Consider the following 23970-nt stretch of genomic DNA (forward strand, 5'->3'; position numbering starts at 1 on the left):
GGGTCCTCTCTTGAGGGGCATAGTCACATCTACAAAGGGGAGAGGCACAGATTTGCTTGGTAGAGGCCCCTAGATGATCCTGATGCCCCTCACTAGTTTAAAAATCACTGACTTAAAAGTGCATTTGTTGCTATAGAAAGATGTCTGGGATATATTGATTGAAACAAGCAAACAGTATGATATTTTTGAAAATTGCTCATGCAAAGAAAAAAGTATAGAAGAATATACATCAAGATAGTGACTGCTTTTCTCTGGATTGTGGTATTTTAGGTGATATTTCTTTGAATTTTCTACTTTTTCTATAATGAGTATATATTAATTGTGTAATTTTTTAGAAAAAAGTTTCTAGAGAAGAATGAGTAAAAACCAGGTTAAAATTAAAATATGCAAAGGAAATTATATTTACATTTTATTTCCCACAAACTATTGAATTCTGTGATTTTAAAATGTGTTAAAATTTTATCTACTCTTATTTTTTAAGGTCTGGATATTGTAGGTATTTTGCATCTCTAAAGGGTAAAAACTATTAGACAAATCTGAGGGCTTTTAAATAATATTTGTTGATGGCAATTATTGATTCATTCTATCAGGAACTGACCTTAACCTTTTTTTTTTTTTTTTTTTTTTTGACCTAGTGGAATTGAATTTAATCATTTCCTGACAAAAGAATGCAATTTCAACTGACCCTTTTTTTGCACCTTGGTGAGTATAAATTGTGAAAATCCATTTTCTCCTTGTATTGAATTGTCCTAAACTATCTAGTAGAAATAGTTTTTAAACATATCTACTTCTTTTTTCTTGACTGCTATATAGTTGCATGGCTATTCTGTTGTATAATTGTGTCAAGCAACTGAAAAATTCTACGGAAACATGTTTAGTATTCACACAAACTATTTTTATTTCTCTTTAATGGAATTTTATCATCAACAGTAAGATGAGTCAGTAGAGTAGGATACCAAAGATCATAGAACACTTTCAGATTCTTAACGTACAAATACAGTGCATTTAATTTTTGAAAATAGCTCTGCTTTGAATGTAACACTTGTCCCCAGTGATGAGATCTTGTGAAGAATTTGTAGGCAAAATTCCCTCTTCTAAGTAAGCAGCAGCTCTAAGCTAAGAGGCCAAATTCTCCATGCTTCTGCTGTCTTTAATAAACTGAGAATAATTTACATTAATCATAGAGAAGATGTTTCCAACAAATACTCTCTATGATCCTGACTTTTCTATGTCTTTAACAGAGCTGCCTTTGGCTACTGAATACTAACTAAATTGCTTAGGATCTTCTTTTAAAGATTCATGCTGAATTTCTTCATCATAGCAAACTTTCAGAATCTCACCTTTTAATTTTGCCATTTCCAAACCCTGAGGGAATTTCCCAGTTAGATTTGCTGGTAATGGAGGAAAGAACAGGTCCAGGTGGTAAGCACTCATTTGTTGTCTGCTGAAAATTCCCTTCCCTGAGATGTGAGCCGGTGGGAGCAAGATTCCTGATCCATCTGGGGCCCTTCAGTGTATACTCTACACCCCAGGATGTAGGCCTAGATCTGGCCTCGTGTTGTCAGAAAAGGGTCATTTTAAATCTGCACCTGCCTTGGATGTTCTCTTTGTAATTGAACCAGCATCCAAAATCAGAAGGGACCACTGAGGATCACGCCACTTTCTCCCCAGCCCCTGTGCAGGATTCCTTGCACCTTGCAGAAGTTCTAAGCCACTCTGCAGTTGCTGGGAGAGCCCTCCTCAACTAAGGGGCCCCTCTCTCTGGAAGGAAAATCTTTAAAACTAAATTAGCCTGGGCAGAAAAGGCCTCACTGCAATCAGTCCTGGATTTCTAAACTTCAGCTTGCCCTGAACTAAATCAAACATCTAGGATTGCCTATGGTCAAACTCCCTGTTGGGAAAATAGAACAATTTGGTCAGGGCCCCCCCCTCGGGTCCCGTTGGATGTGGTTCAGCATCCTTTGTAAGCAAATTGGAGGGGGGGAGTTAGTGCGCATGCGCGCCAGTGTACTTTTTAGTTTTGTTGCTATTCTTGTGTTCTTGGGGGGGAAGGGGAGAGAAGAGAGGAGTTTTAGTGAAGCAGGCTGCAGACATTTTGCCTCAGGCATCCTCCCAGCACAGCCATACTTTTCCAACCTATGGCTCCAAGGACCTTTTGGCCTGTTACCTAGCTCACAGACCTGCGTGAAGGGGTCTGGGGACCCGGCCCGGCATGTGAAGGTTTTGTGACCCAGTCTGTGAATGAGCTTGAGGGGTCTGGGAGCTCCAGACCCAGCCCTAGTGCAACAATTAGCCCAGTCGGTGCAAGATTACTGGCAGGTAAAAGAGCCCGACAACTGGGGTGGTCGTGGAGCTAGACAATTGGTGTCACGGGCAGGATTAAGGGTGCTACAATTGGCGATGTCGACAGGATTCCAGACATTAGTCGAGCCAGAGCACCACACTCCCAACCACACATCATCAGCTTGGGCATTTTCCGGTTGGTAGTTTGAACAAAGAAATTGATGTAAATACCAGAGCCTTTTTAAACACTTGGTCTTGCGTTCTGACTGAGAAAGTTAAGGAGAAAGAAACATAAAACTGGTTTGGCCCCCAGGTTTTAGAAACTGGATGATCCTTTACTTTATAGATAATTTACTGCACATTTTATTTAAATGACCAGATCTCGTAAGTTCATTTTTAATAATATTCTATCTTCAGGTTGATGTCATTTTTTAGGAATGTATCAGTTGTGGAAAGCTATAAACATCTTAATTCTCTGAATCAATTCCAACCTGTGGCTAATGTGACATTTGAAAACTTCAGTCCAGGATAATATTGCTGAGTCTATGTTCAGGCATGAGACTTTAATATTTATGTTTCTAGCTACTTTTTGTCAAGTACTTTAGACCAGAAGTTCATATTTGTACTTATAATATTACAGGAATAATAGTTCACTTTCCCTAAGTTCTGGTACATTTTTTCTGAAAAGTACACATCTTATCAAAACAAGTTTGGACAAGTCAGGTTATAAAAACATGTTAAATCTCTAAGGCAACAATTTCAATAAAATAACTCAGGATGGAACTTGTCTAAAAGAATAAATCCCTGGACAGGAAGTCTTAGTTAATCCACCAGCAGCATCAGCAGAAATATTATACCTGAACTTGTTTTTAAAAATCTCTAACTATTGGAGTCCAAACTTCTGAACAACTATTTATCTTAGATGCCAATTCCAGTAAATAAAAGGAGATGTGGATGTGGGTTTCTGGATGAATAAAAGGAAAATCCATGTTAATCAATCTAGGATCATTTATTATACCACACACACACACACAAACCAAGTGTATGATGGAGCTAATTTTCCTCACATCTCAAGGAAAGAGAAAGAAATGTCATGACTTTGATTTAGAATAATAATCTTTACAATGAGGTTGAAGATAGAAAATTCCCTGTTCAAACTGTGATTTAGTAACTTGTGAGAGTTGTATCATGCTCTTAGCTGTAGAACTTATGATCTATGTATGTTTCATGCCTGATGATAATCACAAAATGACCAGATTAATAGAATATGGAGAATATGTACGTAAGAGAGAGCATGATTTTTCAGTAGCCTATATTTCTGGAGGCCAAGTTGAAGGAAAGAAAAATCCATTAAATAGAAAACAAGTCAATGAAAAAAATTCTTTATATTTTTACTTTTGAGAGAACTGAAGAGAAACCATGTTTATTTCACAGTGTGGTAATTATTTTTCATCATGAGCCCATCCCTCTCATTCCTGTCTACTGAAATAGGAGCTGGGTGTAAATTTTCATGTCTGAAGGGAAAAGTGTATAAGAGCAGCTGAAATATGTTATGTGTATATTAAAGTGTGGGATTTACTTGGTGCACCCTCTGGAGGCTGATGAATAATTTGGGGGGTGGGGGAGGTATTCTTTGATTGTTTTTTTACTATACTTTTTATTTTGAGATAATTGTAAGTTCACATGCAGTTGTAAGAAATAATACAGAGAGACTTTATACCCTTCACCCAATTTCCCTCAGTGGTGACATCTTGCATAACTATAGTGCAATGTCATAATCAGGAAATCGACATTGATACAATCCACTGAACTTATTCAGATTTTACCAGTTTTACACATACTCATAAGTGTGTGTATTTAATTCTGTGTGATTTTGTCACACATACAGGTTTGTGTGACCATGCCACAGTTAAGATACAGAACAGTTCCATCACCTGAGAACCCCTAGTACTACCCTTTCATAGCCACACCGTCCTCCTTCCCTCCCTGCCTTCCTAACCCCTGACCACAACTAATCTGTTCTCCCTTTTTATAATTTTGTCATTCAAGAATGTTATATAAATGGAATTATGCTTAAATAATCTTTTTTCACTCAGCAGAATTCCTTTGAGATCATGCACGTTGTTGCACGTATCAGTGGTTCAGTCTTCTTGATGCTAAGTGCTATTGGATGGTATGGATATGCCATACTTGGTTTAACCATTTACCCATGGAAGGATGTCTGTGTTGTTTCCGGTTTTTGACTATTACAAATAAAGATGCTATGAATGTTCATATACAGGTTTTTATGTGAACATAAGCTGTAATTTCTCTGGGATAAGTACTCAAGAGTGCAATTGCTGGGTTGTATGATAAGCACATGTTTAGTTTTATTAGAAACTGCAGTACTCTCCCCCAGGGTTCCTGTACCATTTTACATTCCCACCAGCAGTGTATGAGGGATCCAGTTTTTCCACATCCTCTCTAGCATCTGGTGTTATCACTACTCATAGGTGTATAGTGATATCTCATTGTGGTTTTGATTTGCGTTTCCCTAATGGCTAAGGTTAAACCTCTTTTCATGTGCTGATTTACCATCTGTTTATCTTTTTCAGTGTCTCTTCATGCCACTTGCCATTTTCTCATTTGGTTGTTTTTTAATGTTGAATTTTGAGAGCTCTTTGTATATTCTAGACACAAGGGCTTTGTCAGATATGCTGTTAGCAATTATATTCTCCCAGTCTCTAGCTTGCCTTTTCTCCTTTTCCCAAGGTTGTTCTCAGAGCAAAACTTTTTAGTTTTGATAAGATCCAATTTTTCAATGTCTTCTTCTTTTATGGATTGTGCTTTTGTTGACAATTCTAGAAATTTCTTGCCTATCCCTAAGTACCAAAGATTTTCTCTTATGTTTTATAGGAGTTTAATAGCTTTACACTTTTACATTTTACTTTTAAGTTCATAATCCATTTTGAGTTAATATTTACATAAGGTATGAGGTTTCGGTTGCAGTTCATTTTTTGCCTGTGGATGCCTAATTTTTCCAGCACCATTTATTAAAAAGGTTATTCTTCCTTCACTGAATAGCCTTTGCACCTCAAAAATCAGCTGGGCATATTTGTATGGCTCTGTTTCTGGTTTCTCTATTTCTGTTCTCTTGATCTATGTTTCTGTTCCTCCACCAATATCACACTCTTATTTATTGTAGCTGTATAGCTTAATATTGGGTAGAATAACTCATTTTTCCCTTGTCCTTTTTCAAAATGTATTAGCTATTCTAGGTTCTGTCCCCTTCCATCCAGAGACCATTTTATTTCCTCAAAATTACCATGTCTATAATTTGAATTGCAATCAAGAGAAAACTAGTGGCTAGAGTTTGGCTTCTAGGATCAAATAGGATTCTAACCCTTTAATTGAATTAACAATGATACTATACTGTCCTGTTCAAATATATTTTTTAAGAAAAGAAATGCAATGATTTATATAAATAGCTGTCCACAAAATATTACAGTAGACTCTCATTTTATGTGCATTTAACTTTGTATGTGTGTTAACTTTAGACCTTAACTCTAGTAAGATTCCAACTTGTTTTGTTCAGTCTTCCCCCAAATAAACAAATCTGTTAATATATTACTTCTTACAAAAGTGTAATATATGCATAGTGGAGCAAACCCTGCAGGCAACAAATAGTTTAGATTATCCTACCCACCCCACATACACATAGAGAGATTTAACAGTGATCTTAACTCAGAATGATACAAATGCTCATCCATTTGCACATAGACTTTCTTTTGTTTCCTTCCTTTATATAACTCAATAGTCTTCAAACATGTTAGGATTTGTGTACATAAAGCCATGTATGCTGTACTATGTAGGCAATTTATAAAACTTTCTAGAGTAATTTGATCACATGTGATTTACATCTTAAATCAATTCCCAAAATTTAACTTTAAATCCAGTATCCAAGTAAGACATGGTGATGCCCCACTTCCAGAATTATAGGGTTTTTAAGACTGGAAGACACTTAAACAAGATTAAGTTTAGTATTTCCCAAAGTGTTTTCCTAGTTGCATGAAATGTTCATCTGAGTTGAATAAAAAAATGCTTTCCATGATGAAATTAATTTGGAAAATACCAGATTAAACAACTTTAAAGAGATTTGGTGTTTGGTTTTTGTTTTTTCCGGTTTTTTTCATGGAAGTATTTCTCAGGGACTCTAATATGGTGTCAAGTGTGACTATGCAAGACAGAAGACATCTCCCAAGTATATTGTCTTCACCATCTTTTCTTGATTGAGAATCCGGCTGATCTAAAGTTCACTTCAACACATTTTAAAAGCATTTATCTTTGGTACAAATCTGTATTTTGAAAAACACGGAGGCTCAAAGAGTTATTAACCAAATGCCACCCAGCAAGCAAATTTGGGACCATTTAGCATCTATTACTAAACTTAAAATCCAATATGTCTTTGTCCAATGCTAAATAAATATATAAATGTTCAAATGCAGTCATTAGCTATGTCTAACTATGCCTAGATATTTACTAACTTCTGCACTTTCGGTCTCTCCATAAACTAATCCTGGTTTTATTTCAGATTTAGTTTAGCACTATTTTCCTAATTCAGTGTAAATCTTTCCTTAGAATCAAAGAATTCCTTGGAAATATACAAAGATGGAACTATGGTTCAGTTTCTTCTAGGTAACTTGATATCAAAAGGATTTATTAGTGGTGTTTTCTCTAGTAAGAGACACATTTACCTGAATATTTATAATTCACTTAACAACCTGTTCAGATTCTCTTCTTACAGTTTCTGGTTCTTTTTGCTATTAAAAAAAAATTATTTTTAAGAAAAAGAAAAAGAGGAAGTCAAACAATGACTGTCCTGTGGTTGTGATTCCAATCAATGGCAGCTGACTTCTAAGTCACTTAAGTTCTCTTCTACACCTTTTCTATCTGATCTCCAGGATTAATAGTGTTTTATATTATTTACTACTATTACTACTACTATTTAGCAATACGTTAGTAAGCTAACATCTTAATACACCTATACTTCTAATTTTTCCAAAGAACTTATCCCTTCTCCAGAACTTAACATTTTTAAACAAATGGAATCTTAAAAATAGTTTTAAACAGAGATTTAAGGATATTATGTCAGAGGCTACACATGAAAAGTAAAATGGAGAATTGAGGTGACAATTTAGATAGTGTTACTGTTATCGAATAAGGCTCTTGGATCCCAAAGTAATAGAAATGAACAATGCACCCAGTAGTAAAGCAAGCAACGCTCTATTAAAAGAGGAGATAGACTTATGCATAAGGGGGGTAGCTAGAGATAAACTAGCCCCCTGAGGGTTCTTTATTGGGTAAGGGCCTCTGGAGGTAGTCCATTCTGTTCTCCCTGGTTGCTTCATGGGTGCATGCTCAGTTGGAGCTTTGATTTTTGCACCTGCTCAGTAGGTCCGAGATGGTGGTAGTGTTCATTATCATCATCCCAGGACGGTCATTGTAGCGGTCACCTTGAAGCTTTGTGTGCAGGAGGGGTCTTAAGGTTAATCTGTAACTTAATTTCTACAATTACAGGAAACAAGCTTTTGTAATTCAGTGACTATCTGTTCTCCTCTTATCTCAGTTTATTTTATCAAGGTGGGCCATGGGGTAGTCATGCACCCTGGGGATCTCATGACTGAGGAGTGGAAAACTAACAAAGTGTCCCCTGCAGAGAAAATGGAGTCAGTTTGGTTCACAGGCCTAGCCGTATTCTGTGTCATTACTACTGCAGTGCTCTTATCTCATTTGTGACCAAATCCCGTCATGGCAGATCTGCTGGACAGCAGGTATGAAGACGGGCTAACTGTGCTCTCCAGACTGGAACTCAGTCTCTCACTTTATTCCAAAGGAGCATGATTTGTTCCGTGGGCTATCTGAACCCACTCAATGTTATAAAGGGGTTCAATTGAATTTACATATGTTAAGAGAAAGCAATTTCCCGAGGATTTCTTAAATTCTCTAATTCATTTTGTACAGGTTGGAACAATAGGTATAACAGGGAGAATTAGGATTGTCCTTCCTCAAGTCTATGTTTTAGTCTTTGTTATTTGCCCTAAAATGACACTTAAAGAATTCCTAGTAAATAAAGGCTGTCTTAGACCAGGTTTCCTCAAAGCAGAGCCTGAGGCAGGAATTTGTGTGCAAGTGATTTCTCGAGGGAGTGCTTTCAGGAGTAAGAGAGTGAGGGAGATGGAGACAGGATGTGGTCCCTGCTGGAGTCAGGCTTCACCCAGATGCCAGGAGGAGATTCTGAGCATGAATCAACATGGGGTTGATACCAGGCTGAGGCAATGGTGCAAGCCTTTTGAATCCTGTATCCATCAGTCATTGACTACGGGCTGCCCCAGGTGGGGGGACAGGGCATGCAGCTGGTGTAACCTCCCAGGCTAGGAAATTTCCATCAAGCACTGAGTACCAAGAGCATCCACGACCAGGGTCTTGAAGATCAATAGAACCGCTCTTAAAAATAAGCATACTGTTAACTTTCCAACTGAACAGTTGCTTCCGCAGGCCTTGTGCTGCCCTTAGGCTGCCTCTTATGTAGTAGTTTCTGTTGTGTTCAAGGGTGGCTCAGTTACTCGACAGCTCAAGATGAATGTAGCAGGGGTGCCTGTCGTCCCACCACCGGCAACCTCCTCGTGGGCCGCAACACGCAGCTTACGGCTTCTTCTACCTGCGGGCTGCACGGAGCCCAGAAATACTGCATCCTCAGCTACCTGGAGGTGGGTTGCTTCTTTGTTTACTTGCTAGGACATTATTTAATCAATGATGTAGATTCTTCTAAGTACAACTGGGGTCATGCAGACAACAGTAAAGGACGTAACACTCCCTCCTGAACAACAGAAACACAGGTAATATAATTTAAAGTCCAGGAAACCTTGATTAATCAGAAAGCAGGGAAGATCTGCTTAATTTCCATTTCTTGTTACCTTTAGAATAAGACAAAAAAGTCTTTTGGGTTCAGTCTCTGAAGGGAATTACTATAAATTCTACCGGTCTACTTAGCTGCCTTATTCACTCCCATAGGACAAACAAAATTGATTCCTTCAGTGAAGATGGAAGATTTCTCAGGACCTCAGGCCATTGGGCTAAACATGAGCACTCATAGTTCTGCCTTAGGTGGAGGTAGAAGGGGTGTAGAACTTTGAATTGATTGTATGCCAATTTTATAATACCACTTGGAAGTTGTATTGTCTAAAAACCATGAATTCCCAATATGAACATATTTTTGTGATTTTTTTCCCTTAAAGAACATGTTTATAAAAGGACCAGTGACTTTTCAGGGTTTTTTCCTCCCTATGAATTGGCAGCAGAACGAGCTCCAAGGTCATCTGAGTATCATACCTGCTGAAAACCCTGAGGCCATCACATCTGCCCCTTAAGTGAGAGGATGTGCAGGAAGGAAGTTGGACATAAGCCTAATGGTCGTGGCCCAGGCTTTTCCATGTATTGTTCACTTAAGGCAGCTTGTTTAGGTCTCTGGGAAATGCTTTGTATTCTAATTAGCTTCTAGCAAAAGATGATGATTATAAATAATTGAAGACAATACTTGGGTGCTTAGCACTGATCTAAGTTTGGGAAGTACTTGTATAAGAAAGCAAATTCCCTACATATGTTAGGAAATTACACAGTGGCAGCTTTGCTCAAGTCTAGGCCAGGTGGGATGGATACCCAAGTCCTCTGGACAAAGAAGTCTAACATTGACAAAGTATAAAAAAAGCCCTAATATTATAAACTTTCCAACACTAGTATCACTGTCTTGTTCTTCAACCACTGGCATCTGCTTACTATTGTCATGAGCCAGCGTGCTCTGACAATAACTAGAAATTGGTGTTTCTATATCCCAAAGTTATGCCACTAAAAATAGAAGTAAATCCACTGCAGAGGCCTCTTTTTTCTGGAAAATGACAGAAATATTAGAAAGCTTAGAGCTAGAGAAAGCTTCAAAAGATTTCAGGCTATCAAAGTATTACAGGTGGGGCTACAACTTCTAGTTAAATAAACATTTGTGCAGCACAGAGGATGATTTTTTTCCCCCATCTATTACCTAAGAAAGGGCTACCAAGTACTTTTTTCAGAAGCTTCCAGTTAATGTTGACCTATTGCATAATCCAAGTCAGGACTCCCACATCTAGTAGCTGCAACCCCTCTGTAGCCATTTCCATCCAAGACTATGCTTGTAAAATGTTTACAGAAAAATGGCACACAATCCCTAAAGTTAAATATTTTCTCCAGTAATTCCCACAGGGTTATTGGCAATACTTTGAAGACTTAACAATGTTTGATGAAATCACAAGGCTTCTGCTGCTCTTCTGGGACAGGTCTGGGACAAGTCTAGCCCTATGCAAAATTGATCTAGCATTCATTGTGCCTCAATTTTCAAAGAACATTTGGTTTTCTTTAACAATCAGGTTTATGGTGCCGGTGATTCTAAAATGCACTGATTAAATGGATCTCTTGAAGGGCTAATTTATTTTGACAGACTGTAGCTGAAATAATCATTAAAATTATCATGCATTTATTCAACAATTTTTTTTTTTTTGAGCATCTACTATGTGCCAGGCACTATTCTAGGTAATGGGTATAAAACAATAAACACAAAAGTAGCACAGTCTTTGCCCTCATTTAGCTTAAATTCTGAAGATGGAGACAGACAACAAAGCAACAACTATATAATATGGTCTCAGGCAGGGCTTAGGAAACATATAAAGTAGGGCCAAATATAGAGAGTGACAGAAGGCTGTGGCAGCATTCTAGATAGAAAGAGTAGTCAAGGAAAGTCTCTTTTGAGAGGAAGGCATTTAGACAGAGACCTGAAAGAAAGGAAGGACCAAGGATAAGAATCTTAGGGAGGGAGAATAGCTTGTGCCAAGACTCTAAGGCAGAAGGGTGTGCTCGAGGAACAGCAAGAAGCAAGTGTAGCTAGAGCAAGTGACAGGAAGACAGGTACAGGTAAAGGCAAAGAGGTGGCCCCAGTCAGACCATGTTGAGCCTTGTAAGCCATGGTAAGGAAATACAAACCGTGCTCGCTGAGTACCTCTGCTGTTGTAGGCAATTTCCAACACAGAAAATTGAAATAAACAGCACCTGCTTCCCGGAAGCTTTGCAGAAAGCTCCTTTAGAGTCCCACAGGTACTAGTCAGGACACCTGTGCAGGCCATTGACAGTCCTTTGGAAATCTTTGTAGAACCCCTTAGGAGTTTTAAGTACAGCTACAAGTGAACACATTAAATCAAGCAAGCTCAAAGGCCAGTCTTTGCAGTTGCTACCGTTCAATATCCATGCTATGCAAAACTAGTTCCAATTCGCTAATCAGATCTAATGTGCAAGACAAGAGGGCAGGCCTCTTTGTTGTGAGTTTAATGAAAATCTTTTACTAAGTTCCCAAGTATGATGTACAGGTTGCAGTCATGGAAGCTTTTCTACCAAAAACTGTCTATAAAATCTGAGAGGAAAAGGATGATGTTTGCAGATAACCTAGTGGCCAACCGTTTCATTAATTTCTTGCCAGATATTCCTTTTTTGGAAAAAGGAAGTAATTATAACTAAAAAATACATCCTAATTATTTCTCTACAGTTTAAAATAACTTCCAGATCATTTGCCTCTTACATGAGAGAAAATTAGTTCTACATAAATTCGCATTTTTGCCCCAAATATATGTTTATAAAATTTCTAGGTTATTCTAAAAATTAGTTTGTTATTGTATTTAAGCACCTATTGATGGAAAAATTGATGTCTTGTTATTTCCTCTGCTTTTTATTTTTAGCCAGATTCAAAGACAAATATAGTAAGCACAGCTTGTTTTTAAATTCAGATCAACAATAAGTAATTACTATTCTTCATTTTTAATTTTAATGATGGTGTTCTCTAGGGGGAACAAAAATGCTTCATTTGTGACTCGAGATTTCCATTTGATCCACACACCCAACCCAACAGCCACACCATCGAGAATGTAATTACAAGCTTTGAACCAGACAGAGAAAAAAAATGGTGGCAATCTGAAAATGGTATGATTAAGTTCCTTTCTAATTTTTTATTTCTTCATATTTTAATAAAGCATCTTCCTGTCTATATGGTCATAACAATGTCACAGCAAGGTGTTATATTGGAATGGAACAGTGTTTACAAAAAATGTGGAGCTCTATATAAGAACAAAATTTATTTTCATTTTAAGAAAGAATATTTTCTTTAATAAAAATCAAAGTGTATTTTAAGCATATAATTCAGAGTGTTTTATTCTTTCCATGTGGAGGAAGAAAATATCTCTGCACCCTTTTGTTCTTTGTAAAAAATAGGGAAGTCTGTGAAGTGTTGGGAAATTAAGCCTAATAGAAAACACACTGAATGAACAATGCCAGGGGAAGTCTGAGAGTTAGCACCAGGCGCTTTTGCCTTCTTCAGCACATAGAGAGAGAAAAGGAACATTTTGCTTCTTACTGCAAGCCAAAGGTTTTAATATAAAATTTGAATTGAAAGGATAGTTGGCCTCTGACTGACGTTCTTTCCTTCCTGGATTTGTGCTCTTCTCTGTCCGTGAACGACTAATATTGAACCCCACGGTGGCCCTGACAATCCCTATTTCCTAGATGCCCACTGTAAGTGTGGCCCTGATCAGGGATTCCTCATGTCTCCCCCCCAGCCATGGGTCTCAAGTGCCTACATGTACTTCCATCCGGGCTGGCTTTCCCCAGGGTAGGCTCGTTCACTCACGATGACCCCTCTTTAACATTGGTCTGTAACCCTTTTAGTTTTCCTTTATCCCTGCAAAATGATCCCATTCACCACATCTCTATATGTTTCACTTCAGGCTGGAATCCCTCTATGTTCTTCAGACTCCTAAACATACTTCCCTTAGGGGATCCTAGGCCATTAGAGGGGAGTGTGGAATTAATCATAATGTAGAAGGTAGTTCAGAACAAGCATCACAGGAGGCTGTTTCTATGTCATCCACTTGACAAAGGCAAGACTGGTGTCTTCTACATGCTGTTTCCTTTTGGATCCCAGTTACTGATTGATCTCTAGTTGGACTCTCCTTAATGAATGTGAGGTGGTTTGTACCACAGTCACCTGACTTCATTGATGAATGGGGCCATTTTTGCTAAACAGCTGTTTTGACCCCCATGTCCAGCATTTGTTCCACATCTCCCCACAAAGGGAAAGTCCTTCTGTCAGAGCCCATTACCTAGAACAAGCTCACGTTTATATGCAGTCAAGTTTGGAGTACAAGGAAATGAACCTTCTCTTTCCACCTTTGGGACATGTCCCAGAACTCCCCTGAGAGTAGGTAATGCTGCCACACAGTGGCAGTGTGTGTTGCCACCAAAACGTGGATGTGAGAACAGTCCGAGTTAAACCTGTCCTGCTCTTGCATAGATCTCCTGGGCATGCAGTGGCATGGAGACCACTCCGACAGACTGGGAATAGTGTTCATCACCGCCAAGTGATTTCAAAGGGATTTTATTATACGCAGGCCACAGTAAGGGATTAACTGATAAGCAGGAGTCTCTCAAAATCACTGATTTTCTTCTTTCTGGATTTTTCTTTAGGTCTTGATCATGTCAGCATCAGGTTGGACCTAGAGGCATTATTTCAGATCAGTCACCTGATATTAACGTTTAAGGTACAGATGTGTGTGCCTGCCGTCCCCTTTATCTACTCCCCAAATACTCGGTGTTTACCTGGAATTTTACTTTCTTGTTTCCTTGCAGAAAACAAAAAGCAGAATAAATCCAGACTCAAGTTTTGTCATCCGGGTTTTTCTTCTTGAAGGAAAAAAAAACAAAAACCACTGCTTGTTAATCAATGCGTATATAATTAATTTTTAAAAGATCTTAGAAGACACCTAGAAAAGGAAAAGTCTAAGTACTAGAGTGACAGGGACCACAATAACTGGAAAGATAATTTTCAGGAGAAAAGGGTGGAAGCTGGAAGTTATTTAGAAAAATATACAAAGATTGTGATCGAGAGAGGAAGAAAAATTGGTTAGTCAGATGCCAGAGCAAATCATTATGCCATATAGTTTTTCTTTAATCATTTATCAAAATTCTAATTTTGATGCCAGGATTGGTGCTAGTCTTGGTAATAACAAATGAACATAAAATTTTAAAATTATAAAAAATGAAAATAATACCAATCTTTGACCCCAAAGAACTCACAATCTGCTCATGGGTACAAACATGTAAATAGAAACTTATAATACAAAACAATAAGTGCAGAAATGTAAGTATGATTAGAATGCTGGAGGCTAAGTCTGCTCTGGGAAATCAGGATAAACTTCATGGATGGGTACTGAAGGCTGTGTAAGATTTTTCCAAAGGGAAGCTGTTCTAGGCAAAGAGGACCATTGCAAATTGCTGTAAGATATTAATTTCATTAGCTTTTCAATGTATATGCCATCTTTCTTCAATTAATAATTCACACAGTCAAAAACATTTTAAAAACGTAATTAGATTCTGAGGACAAGTATGTATCATAAATACTTGCCCACTTATTGAAAAGAGATCTCAGTGTGTTTTTTATATAGTAGATTTTAACAGATGCACATAAAGTTTGAAAAAATGGAATTAGAAAATGTAAATATTCAATCTAAAATGGATAATAAAATATGCCTTTGTGAAACATTGCAAATTTTACTCATTTGATTCGTAGACTTTTCGGCCTGCTGCGATGGTAGTTGAACGTTCTGCAGACTGTGGACGTACCTGGAAAGTGTTCAGATATTTTGCAAAAGACTGTGCTACTTCCTTTCCTGGCATCACATCTGGCCAGGCCCAGGGAGTGGGAGACATTGTCTGTGACTCCAAATATTCGGATATTGAACCCTCAACTGGTGGTGAGGTAGCATTTCTATCCCTGGATTTCTTCTATACAAATTAAACTTTTTAAAATTTGATGAACTTAAATGAAAATAATTTAGGTAGTGTTTACTAAAATAAAACTTGAGCTGTTCATTTTATAAAAATGAAAGTGTCTAAATTGAAAAGATTTCTGAATAATAAACAATAAATACCTTATCAGAAATAATCCTGCACAAGACTGCCCAGCTGAAGGTTAATGGGAGCTAAAATCTATAAGCACCAAGGCCTGGGGCACCCAGAAGGAGGAATGTTCATTTTTAACCCTAGCAAAGGATCCAAATAGGCTAGCAGCAGCCCTGGTTTGGCTGTCTCCTTCCCATGCTCTGTAAACCACCACCCAGGTGGAATCTGTTAGGGACATTCCTCTGAACAAAGCTGATGACTGGAAGGTCAGCGGGGAGTGGGGTTAAGGAGAACCCTTTTATCAGGTAGAGCAGAAAGAACTGGTTGCAGAAGGCAGCTCCAGAATTCCCTGCCAGATCCAGACTGATGGTGGCTTACCACGTTGTCCATCACTTCATCCCAGCTCAACTCAGGAGCCTTCTTCACCAACAGTATCACCCCTTCAGTCTACATGGACCGCTGTGCATAAAGAGCCAGAAATGACTGATTACTAACTGTCATTCATTTCCATTCTTGGCACTTTAATTCATATGGTAGCCAAGTGATCATCTGTATGCCACCCTAGCTGGGAGGCAATGGCTCAGCCTTCTGGTGAGGTCAGAATCTCTTTTTTAAGAGTAAATTTGACAATTATGTTTTTTGGGCAATATACTACAAACTTACCTACATTTGTTTTACAGGTTGTGTTAAAAGTTTTGGATCCCAGCTTTGAAATAGAAAACCCTTACAGCCCTTATATCCAGGGTATGAATTGCCTTATATTTTTTACATCGACTCCTTTTTTAAAATATCATGTTAGAAGTATTCCTTATAATTGCATTTCTATAGTATATTAAGGGAATATCAGTAAAGGAGGGCACCTTGAAACAATGCAACTTAAATGCACTGTGATTCATTATGTTCTTTGTTTTTCTTTCTCTAGAACTTGTAACATTAACAAACCTGAGGATAAACTTTACCAAACTCCATACCCTGGGAGATACTTTGCTTGGAAGGAGGCAAAATGATTCCCTTGACAAATACTACTATGCTCTGTACGAGATGGTTGTTCGGGGAAGCTGTTTTTGCAATGGCCACGCTAGTGAATGTGGCCCTGTGCAGGAGGTGCGGGGAGATGTTTTCAGCCCTCCTGGAATGGTGAGTTATTAATCCAAAAGAGCAGTTGGCTCTCCTGCCTTTCACTGTCTCTGGTGCTGAATGTAGATCAGACACTGTATGTGGAGGTCAACAAATGAAATGCGCCAACGCTCTGGGGCAGGTATCTTTCAACCTAGCTGGGCAGGCCACCTGGGGGGTTTCCAGTTCCTCTAGCTTGAGGTGCTTGTGAATTCTGCCACATGTGGGCACCATTGAACTAACGAGCGGAATTTATAATTTATGATTTCTAAATCACCCATCTTGCTCTCTTTTTTGTTTATTTGTTTTTTGGGAAATGGAGATTTAGTGGGAAGGAACCGTAATTTCACATTCATTCTCTCACAAAAATGTACTGAAGTCCGCCCGTAGTTGATGCTAAGGTGTTCTAGAAATATCCAATCTTATAAAAACAATCCATCCAAATAACATTCTTACATTATAAATGACTGGGTCTTAACACTGCAGATCTCTCTCACCTGGGGAACTAGCCTTAAAGATTGATGTAGTAGAAGAATTATACTTTTATGTAGAGCCCCACGGGTGTGTCTGCTAAATAAATGTAAACTATTAGGCAGAATCATGCAAGGCTTGATGTGAGGCTATTGCACCTTCCCATTCAGCTCCCTCTGTGTTTCACTGGAAATAGGGCTTCTCTCTTTGAACAGTGGGCCATTTAGAGCCTGTTGTGAAAGTCCAAGAGAAGCACATGCCTTTCTCCAGTTTCTTTCCCTTTTCTATCTCCTTATGGTCCCTTATGCTCCTAAGCCACCCCATACCCCCCCACACACACACCTCTCCCCGACCCTCATTTTATTGAGAACTGAAAAGTGCTGCTCTGAAACTAGAATTCAGAAATGCAAAAAAAAGTATCGTGAATGTTCACTGAAGTTCTTAAATTAAATTAAAAAAAAAAAAGTAAAGCTAGTTCAGCAAATAAAAGAAGATAGTCACGGTAAGTATTGTAACTAATACGTGGGAAAGGATATTTCATTTTCCATTTAAAGAAGCCCAATGTCCTCAAAGATAAGCCCTCTTTTAATGCTCTGGTTATTTATCGCACAATGCAGGTTCATGGTCGGTGTGTCTGCCAGCACAACACAGATGGCCTGAACTGTGAGAGGTGCAAGGACTTCTTCCAGGACATTCCTTGGAGGCCAGCTGCAGGCCCCCAGGACAGCACTTGCAGACGTGGGTGAAAATAAGTTGTCCACATAGACGAGAGTGCTCTGCCTGTCCTTGCTTTGAGGAACACTTAGTTCGTTTCTGTGGGGCGGCAGGCAACAAAGACAGTGAAGCTGTGGCTCCCAGCTCCAGTTGTGTGATAGCCTAAGGTCTCCAGTGATCTCACATGCAACCCTCACCACCTTCCCACGCCCTCACACCACAAATTAACCTTAATTTTAAAAGTGAAACAACATGCATTCTGTGTGGCACCTTTGCAGGGGAGGGACAGAGCCATGTAATGGCAATATCAGTGGGGACAATGCAACTGCAGGCATTCGGTGAATACTAGATTCGGTTCAGAGATCCCTACTGTCTTTCTGAATTATCATACATTCCACGAACACGACCTTAAACCCATATGTAGGGTAATAGGAGAAATAAGGTCCAGGATTAGTTTGACAGGCTTTTGTATTTTTAATAAAATATTTAGGCTAATAAAGTGTTGTTGATGTTCCTGGTAACTTATTTGCTGCCTCTGAATCTTGATGAACTTCTAAACAAACTTGATATTCAGTTTCTTTTCCCATATTTGGGAAAAATAGGATTTGAGGGAATGGGAGGTCTCTAGAAGAGTTCAGTGAAAAATCCCCATCCGTGAGAGTCATGGTATACAAGACCCAGCAAAATGCAGCCTGAGGTTAGGTTGTTTACAGGAAAATACCTACAAGACAAACAGCACAGACATCACCATGAAGAATAACAAATCCCTCCAAACAGAGCCTTTCCCTCTAGTCCTCTGACTGAGCCTCAGATGAGATAAAAATGACCCGCAGCCCCCTCCAGCTCTTCTGCCCATATAAAAGGACAGAGTCTGGGCAGGGCTCAGCTCCAGTATCTTATCTGAGAATTTTTGTGCATACAGAGCATTTCACGTAAAAAAATTCAAATTTACAAAGCCTAAGTCAGTAAAAGTAATTTTTACTGAACAACACCACAAATATTGTGCTCTATGGCTTCTAGTTCACCTAAATGATTTTTTTTGTTTGTTTACTTCATTTAAAAAAAACTGCATACTAAACATTTCGGGAACACATTTTATAGAGAGTATATGAGTAGAATCAGAGTGCTAGAAGGATCCTTTGAAAGCCCCTATTTTGACCCTGTGTGCACTGGGTGCATCTATAAAAGAGAGAGTGGCTGGGGACTGTGGAGGGCGAGAAGCTCTTGCAAACATCTCAGTAACCCTCCTCTCCTCTTTCAGAGTGTATCTGTAATGGCCACTCTGACCGCTGTCATTTCGACATGACCGCATACTTGGCCAGCGGCAGTGGGGGCGTGTGTGAAGATTGCAGGCACAACACCGAGGGACAGCACTGCGACCGCTGCAGACCACTTTTCTACAGGGACCCCCTCAAGGCCATCGTGGACCCTTATGCATGCATTCGTGAGTCCTGAGCCTCCCCTCGATCCTTTCCACTTGTCTGAGCAAAATCTGATCTGATCGCACTTGGGGTGCCAGTCCCTACTCTGCTTAACAGCCTCTCCAAACCACCCTATTTGGGGGAATGGGAGATTGCAAAAACACTTCAGCTTTAAGAGCTTTTTTTCTCCAAACCACTTCGTGTTATCTTGAAGATGCTTTTGAAAGAAACCAAGGAAAGAAGACTAATACCCTTGACTTGAAATTAAGAAGTCATTCTTTTTAAAAATGGAATTTTTCCATGAAAGGCAGATGAGGATCTTGTAACAAACTACCACCATGAGACTCCTCAGTGTGTCCCAGTTTACATAAACACATGTTTATGTGTGTGTATACAGATGATGTGTACAAGTATTAAGACTGATTAACATTCTCATATAAATTTTCTCTAAGTTGTCCTTGTTTGAACCTAAATATTTATATAAACAGATTCCAGGCATAAGAGTTGACTGATTTTAGGTCTTGTACAATTAAAGCACAGTTAAATGTGATACAGGAAAAAAAAAAAAGATTTGATAGACTCAACCACTAATAATAAATTAAACTTGCTGGAATTAAGTTGTGTGACACCAAGAAGTTTTGTTGGACTTCTATCCGAAAGGCTGTGACATAGGGTTATTTCAAAGCAAAGTTACAGTCCACTCACCCACATCCTTTTCCCTAAGGATACTTCTGTGCATAATTAAATTATACTCTGGAACTCAGTGCTGACCCTTTGGAGTGGCTCCCAAATAAAGTTGAACTTTTTCCTTTTGGCCACCTCTAAAATGAATCCAGTTTGTTCCTTCCTTTCTAGAAGCAACTGGCTTTAATTAGAAGAAAAATGTGGTTTTCCCAAACTAAACAGAACCTAATGCTATTTTTCCATAGTAAGATTTTATCACCAGTGATAATCCAATAACAAACCATTGAAACTTGGAAGATTCTGTCAGACAACTAAGTGTTTGCTTCAGTGACACCAAACAACTGGTCTGACTGGATTTTTTTTTTCCAGTGGATTTTTTTCCACTGAATTCACTAACCTAAATTGTTGCTATATAGTTATAGCCCTTGACTCGAGCATTTTGTTTTTATTAATCCAAAGCAACTATATATAAAGAGGAACATGATTGTTCCTTAAAATCAGAATATTCACTTTTTGTGTGCATTTCATTCCTGAAGAATGGAATTCCTCGGAAACACAGCACCGCAGAGGTACAAGAGAACTTGGTGGTTATCTAATGTCTACCAACACACTTGTCCTCTAAACCAAAGCCACAGGAAGTGCTGTTTCAGCATCTACCTGGATACCTCCAATGATGAGGGTGTCACTGCTATACTGGGCAGCCCTAACTGTTAGAGAATGTTTCCTTACGCTCAATTCAGCACTGCCTGTTGTAACCTCTACCTTCTAGTCCTTGTTCTACGCTCTGGAATTGTACATACTCTCAGCATCCTTTTCATTTGACACCCCTTCCTTGAATTTTTCACACTTCTACTTAAAAAAAAAAAAAAAAAAAAGTTGCTACTTTTATGTCTCCTTTGCTACAGGTGACTGTTTATCCCATCTTCCAGAATCTCTTCAGTCAAGCTTTTGCCTTCCAGCAGATTTCCACAAAGAAAACAAGGATATGAACACTCCTTACTGTTCCCTTCCTTTCTATCTTGTAGGTGTTCCTTCCAGAAAGAATCAAAAAGAATGACAGCACTTTTCCTTGTGACATATCTTTCCATGACAGAGAAGGAACAGATTTTTAACCTTATTTCAGAGATTTTATGTGATTTCCTTCTCTTTCTCATGTCCCTAATAATAATATATATATACACGCACACATATATACATCATTACAACAATATATGTACATATATATATATATATACATCATTACAACATCCCATTCCCGTCTCTTGACCTTATTTTCACCTTTAGAGTCTTTTTCTTTTTTTAATCTTTCCTTAAAATTGGGATAAAGTTCACATAACAATATTAACCATTTTTAAGTGAACAATTCACTGGCACAATTTTGTACTGCTACCACATCTGCCTTCTTCCAAATTATTTTTATCATCCCCAAAAGAATCAATCAATTCTTAACATCCGATTTTCATAACAGCAGCCTTCCTTTGGTCCTCTGAACTTAGAATAATTTAAAAGTTTGTAAAATGTATATGTATGGAATTATACAACATTTTCCAAGGCCAGAGATCTGGGAAAATTTTCTAAACAATCCTTGCCCATTGTTCTAATTATTTCAACATATTTAATTATTTAAACAAATTAAAATAGTTCTAGCATGGGTAAAATGCGTTGTTTATATTTCAGGTTTCCCACAATTTGCAGTTAACTAAGACAATGCATGTCTGTGTCCCCAGCTTGTGAATGTGACCCTGATGGGACCATATCTGGTGGCATTTGTGTGAGCCCCTCTGACCCTGCCTTGGGGTCTGTGGCCGGCCAGTGCCTGTGTAAGGAGAATGTGGAAGGAGCCAACTGCGACCAGTGCAAGCCCCACCATTACGGACTGAGTGCCGATGACCCCCTCGGCTGTCAGCGTAAGTCCACGGGCTGGGCCACCGTTTTAAAGCTTGGTGCTGTCAGCCCTAAAATTCAGTAACTAAATACCAGGGAACTTTGCTCCGTGGTTTGCTGAATTCATCATAAAAGAACAGCAGGGGGCGTTCACATTTTCTCTGCTGGAACAAAAGTAGGAGGAAATGCCAAGAAATTTAATGTTGAGTTGCAAAAACTTTAGAAAAAATGGCCCCCACTAGGACTCTGTATTGGCTTTGTAGGCAATTTTCAAGTGGTGGTTTCTTCTCTTTTTCTTTTTTTAATTACATTTTCCCTTTCTTCTCACGCCCTCCTAGTATTGGTCCATATGTTCTCTGACAAGAAAAGGAAAGAAAAATTAAAGAGCCAAGGGCGAAATAGAAAGAACCTCAGCTGTTTTCTGATGCCAAATAGGCAGACCTGGTCTATAAGATCACAGCTGTTTAGAGCTGCTTGGGGCTTCAGAGAGCTGCAGATTCCTCAGGGAATCTGGGTAAATAATTTCCATGTGGTTGCAGCTTCGTGCTCCATATTTTCACTCATATAAAAACTGTGAGTTACTTGCATGTTTAGAGAGCAGCAGGCTGATTATTTCTGTAATAAAATGCTCTTCTTGGGTTTGACAACAAAATTAAATGTCATGATAATGAATTATATAGTCAAGCCAATTTCCCAACATACCTTTTAGCACTCCAGGTGTCCCCTGGGTTCGCTGACTAAACTGATGTTCTCTGAAAGCTGTGTGAGTGTGTGTGTGTGTGTGTGTGTGTGTGTGTGTTTGTGTATGGGGGGGTGGGTGTGTGTGCTGCATGTATGTGTGTGTGTTTGTAGAAGATTTATTGAGATATGATTCACATATCATACAACTTACCCCTTAAAATGTGCAATTCAATGATTTTTAGTATATTTAAAGTTGTGTAATCATCACCACAATTAATTTTAGAACATTTTCATCACCCCAAAAAGAAACCCCACTTTTGGGTATATACCCAAAAGAACTGAAAGTAAGGTTTAAAGAGATATTTGTTTGCCCGTGTTCGCAGCAACATTATTCACAATAACCAAAAAGTGTAAGTGCCCGAGTGTCCATTAATGGATGAATGAGTAAGAAAAATGTGGTATATGCATACAAAGGAATATTATTAAGCCTTAAAAAGGAAGGAAATTCTGACACGTGCTACATAACACATGGATGAACCTTAAGGATATTATGCTAAGTGAAATAAGGCAGTCACAAGAAGGCAAATACTGTATAATTCCACTCACATGAGGTGCCTAGAGTAGTCAAAACCATGGAAACAGAAGTAGAATGGTGGCTGCCATGGGAAGAGGGGGAGGAGATGGGGAGTTATTGTTTAATGGGTGTAAAGTTTCAGTTTTGCACAATGAAAAGAATTCTGGAGATTGTTTACACAACAATATGGGTGTGCTTAACACAACTGAACTGCATACTTAAAAATGGTTACAATGGTAAATTTCATTTTACGTATTTTACAAAAAGGAAAGAAACCCCATACCATCTTACTACCACCTCCCTATCCCCCCATTTTCCCAGCCCCAGGCAAGTGCTAATCTCTTTCTGTTACTATAAATTTACTTATTATGGACATTTCATACAAATGGAATCATATGAGGTCTTTCGTGACTGGCTTCTTTCACTTAGCATGTTTTCTTTTTGTTGTTTTTCCTACTTTCATCACTCTTTAAAAAAATTTTTTTATTTAAACTTATTGGTTACACATATTCATAGGGTACAGAGTTGAATATCAATACATGTATACAATGTGTGATGATCAATTCAAGGTAATTAGTATATTCATCATTACAAAACTTATAATCATGTCTTTGTATGACATTCAACCTCTTTTCTTCTAGACATTTGATAACATGCAGTAAATTATTGTTAATTATAGGTTAGCTGGATTGACTGTACAACCATAGAACTTATTTTTTCTGTCTGGCTGTTATGTGTCCATTAACCAACCTTTCACTATCCTCTCCTGTTGCTTTGCCTCCCATGGTTTGTCACCCCTTTTCCCCTGGTTGATAGAGCCGCCAAAGATTACTCAAAGCCCAGCTCTTTTGAGCAGTGAGAAGCCCCAGAAAAGGGTTAATATCCCAGGACCCTCAAGCGTGAGGCATCCTTCCATTTGGAAAATTAACCACGAGTTGGGGTTCTCTTCCTGCATTTATTCTCCAGACCAAGCAGTTACAGGAAGAGACATAGGTGGGGTTTTGCTAAGTACAGTTTAACAAGTTTTGCAATAGAAGCTGGAAACATTCAGTAAAAACAAGTCAGATGACATTCTGTTAGGCAATTAAGTGATCCACTAACAAAGGCTTGATTTTAGCAAACATTCTCTTCTTACCA

At 38.5% G+C, this 23970-nt stretch overlaps 1 protein-coding gene across 1 annotated transcript in view; it reads left to right on the plus strand.

The window, feature by feature from the left end:
* LAMB4 (laminin subunit beta 4) overlaps nt 1–23970 on the plus strand; it is a 98891-nt gene that overhangs the window by 4840 nt on the left and 70081 nt on the right. The window contains exons 2-11 of the mRNA XM_063100053.1: nt 636–702; nt 8872–9029; nt 12180–12315; nt 13855–13928; nt 14957–15145; nt 15969–16032; nt 16211–16425; nt 17493–17613; nt 18851–19033; nt 21422–21601. Coding sequence (XP_062956123.1) covers nt 669–702; nt 8872–9029; nt 12180–12315; nt 13855–13928; nt 14957–15145; nt 15969–16032; nt 16211–16425; nt 17493–17613; nt 18851–19033; nt 21422–21601 — 1354 coding nt within the window. The 5' untranslated portion in view covers nt 636–668. The remainder of the gene's footprint in view (nt 1–635; nt 703–8871; nt 9030–12179; nt 12316–13854; nt 13929–14956; nt 15146–15968; nt 16033–16210; nt 16426–17492; nt 17614–18850; nt 19034–21421; nt 21602–23970) is intronic.

This window comes from Cynocephalus volans, chromosome 6 (assembly GCF_027409185.1).
Source record: "Cynocephalus volans isolate mCynVol1 chromosome 6, mCynVol1.pri, whole genome shotgun sequence".
In the NCBI taxonomy this organism is placed as follows: Eukaryota; Metazoa; Chordata; class Mammalia; order Dermoptera; family Cynocephalidae; genus Cynocephalus; species Cynocephalus volans.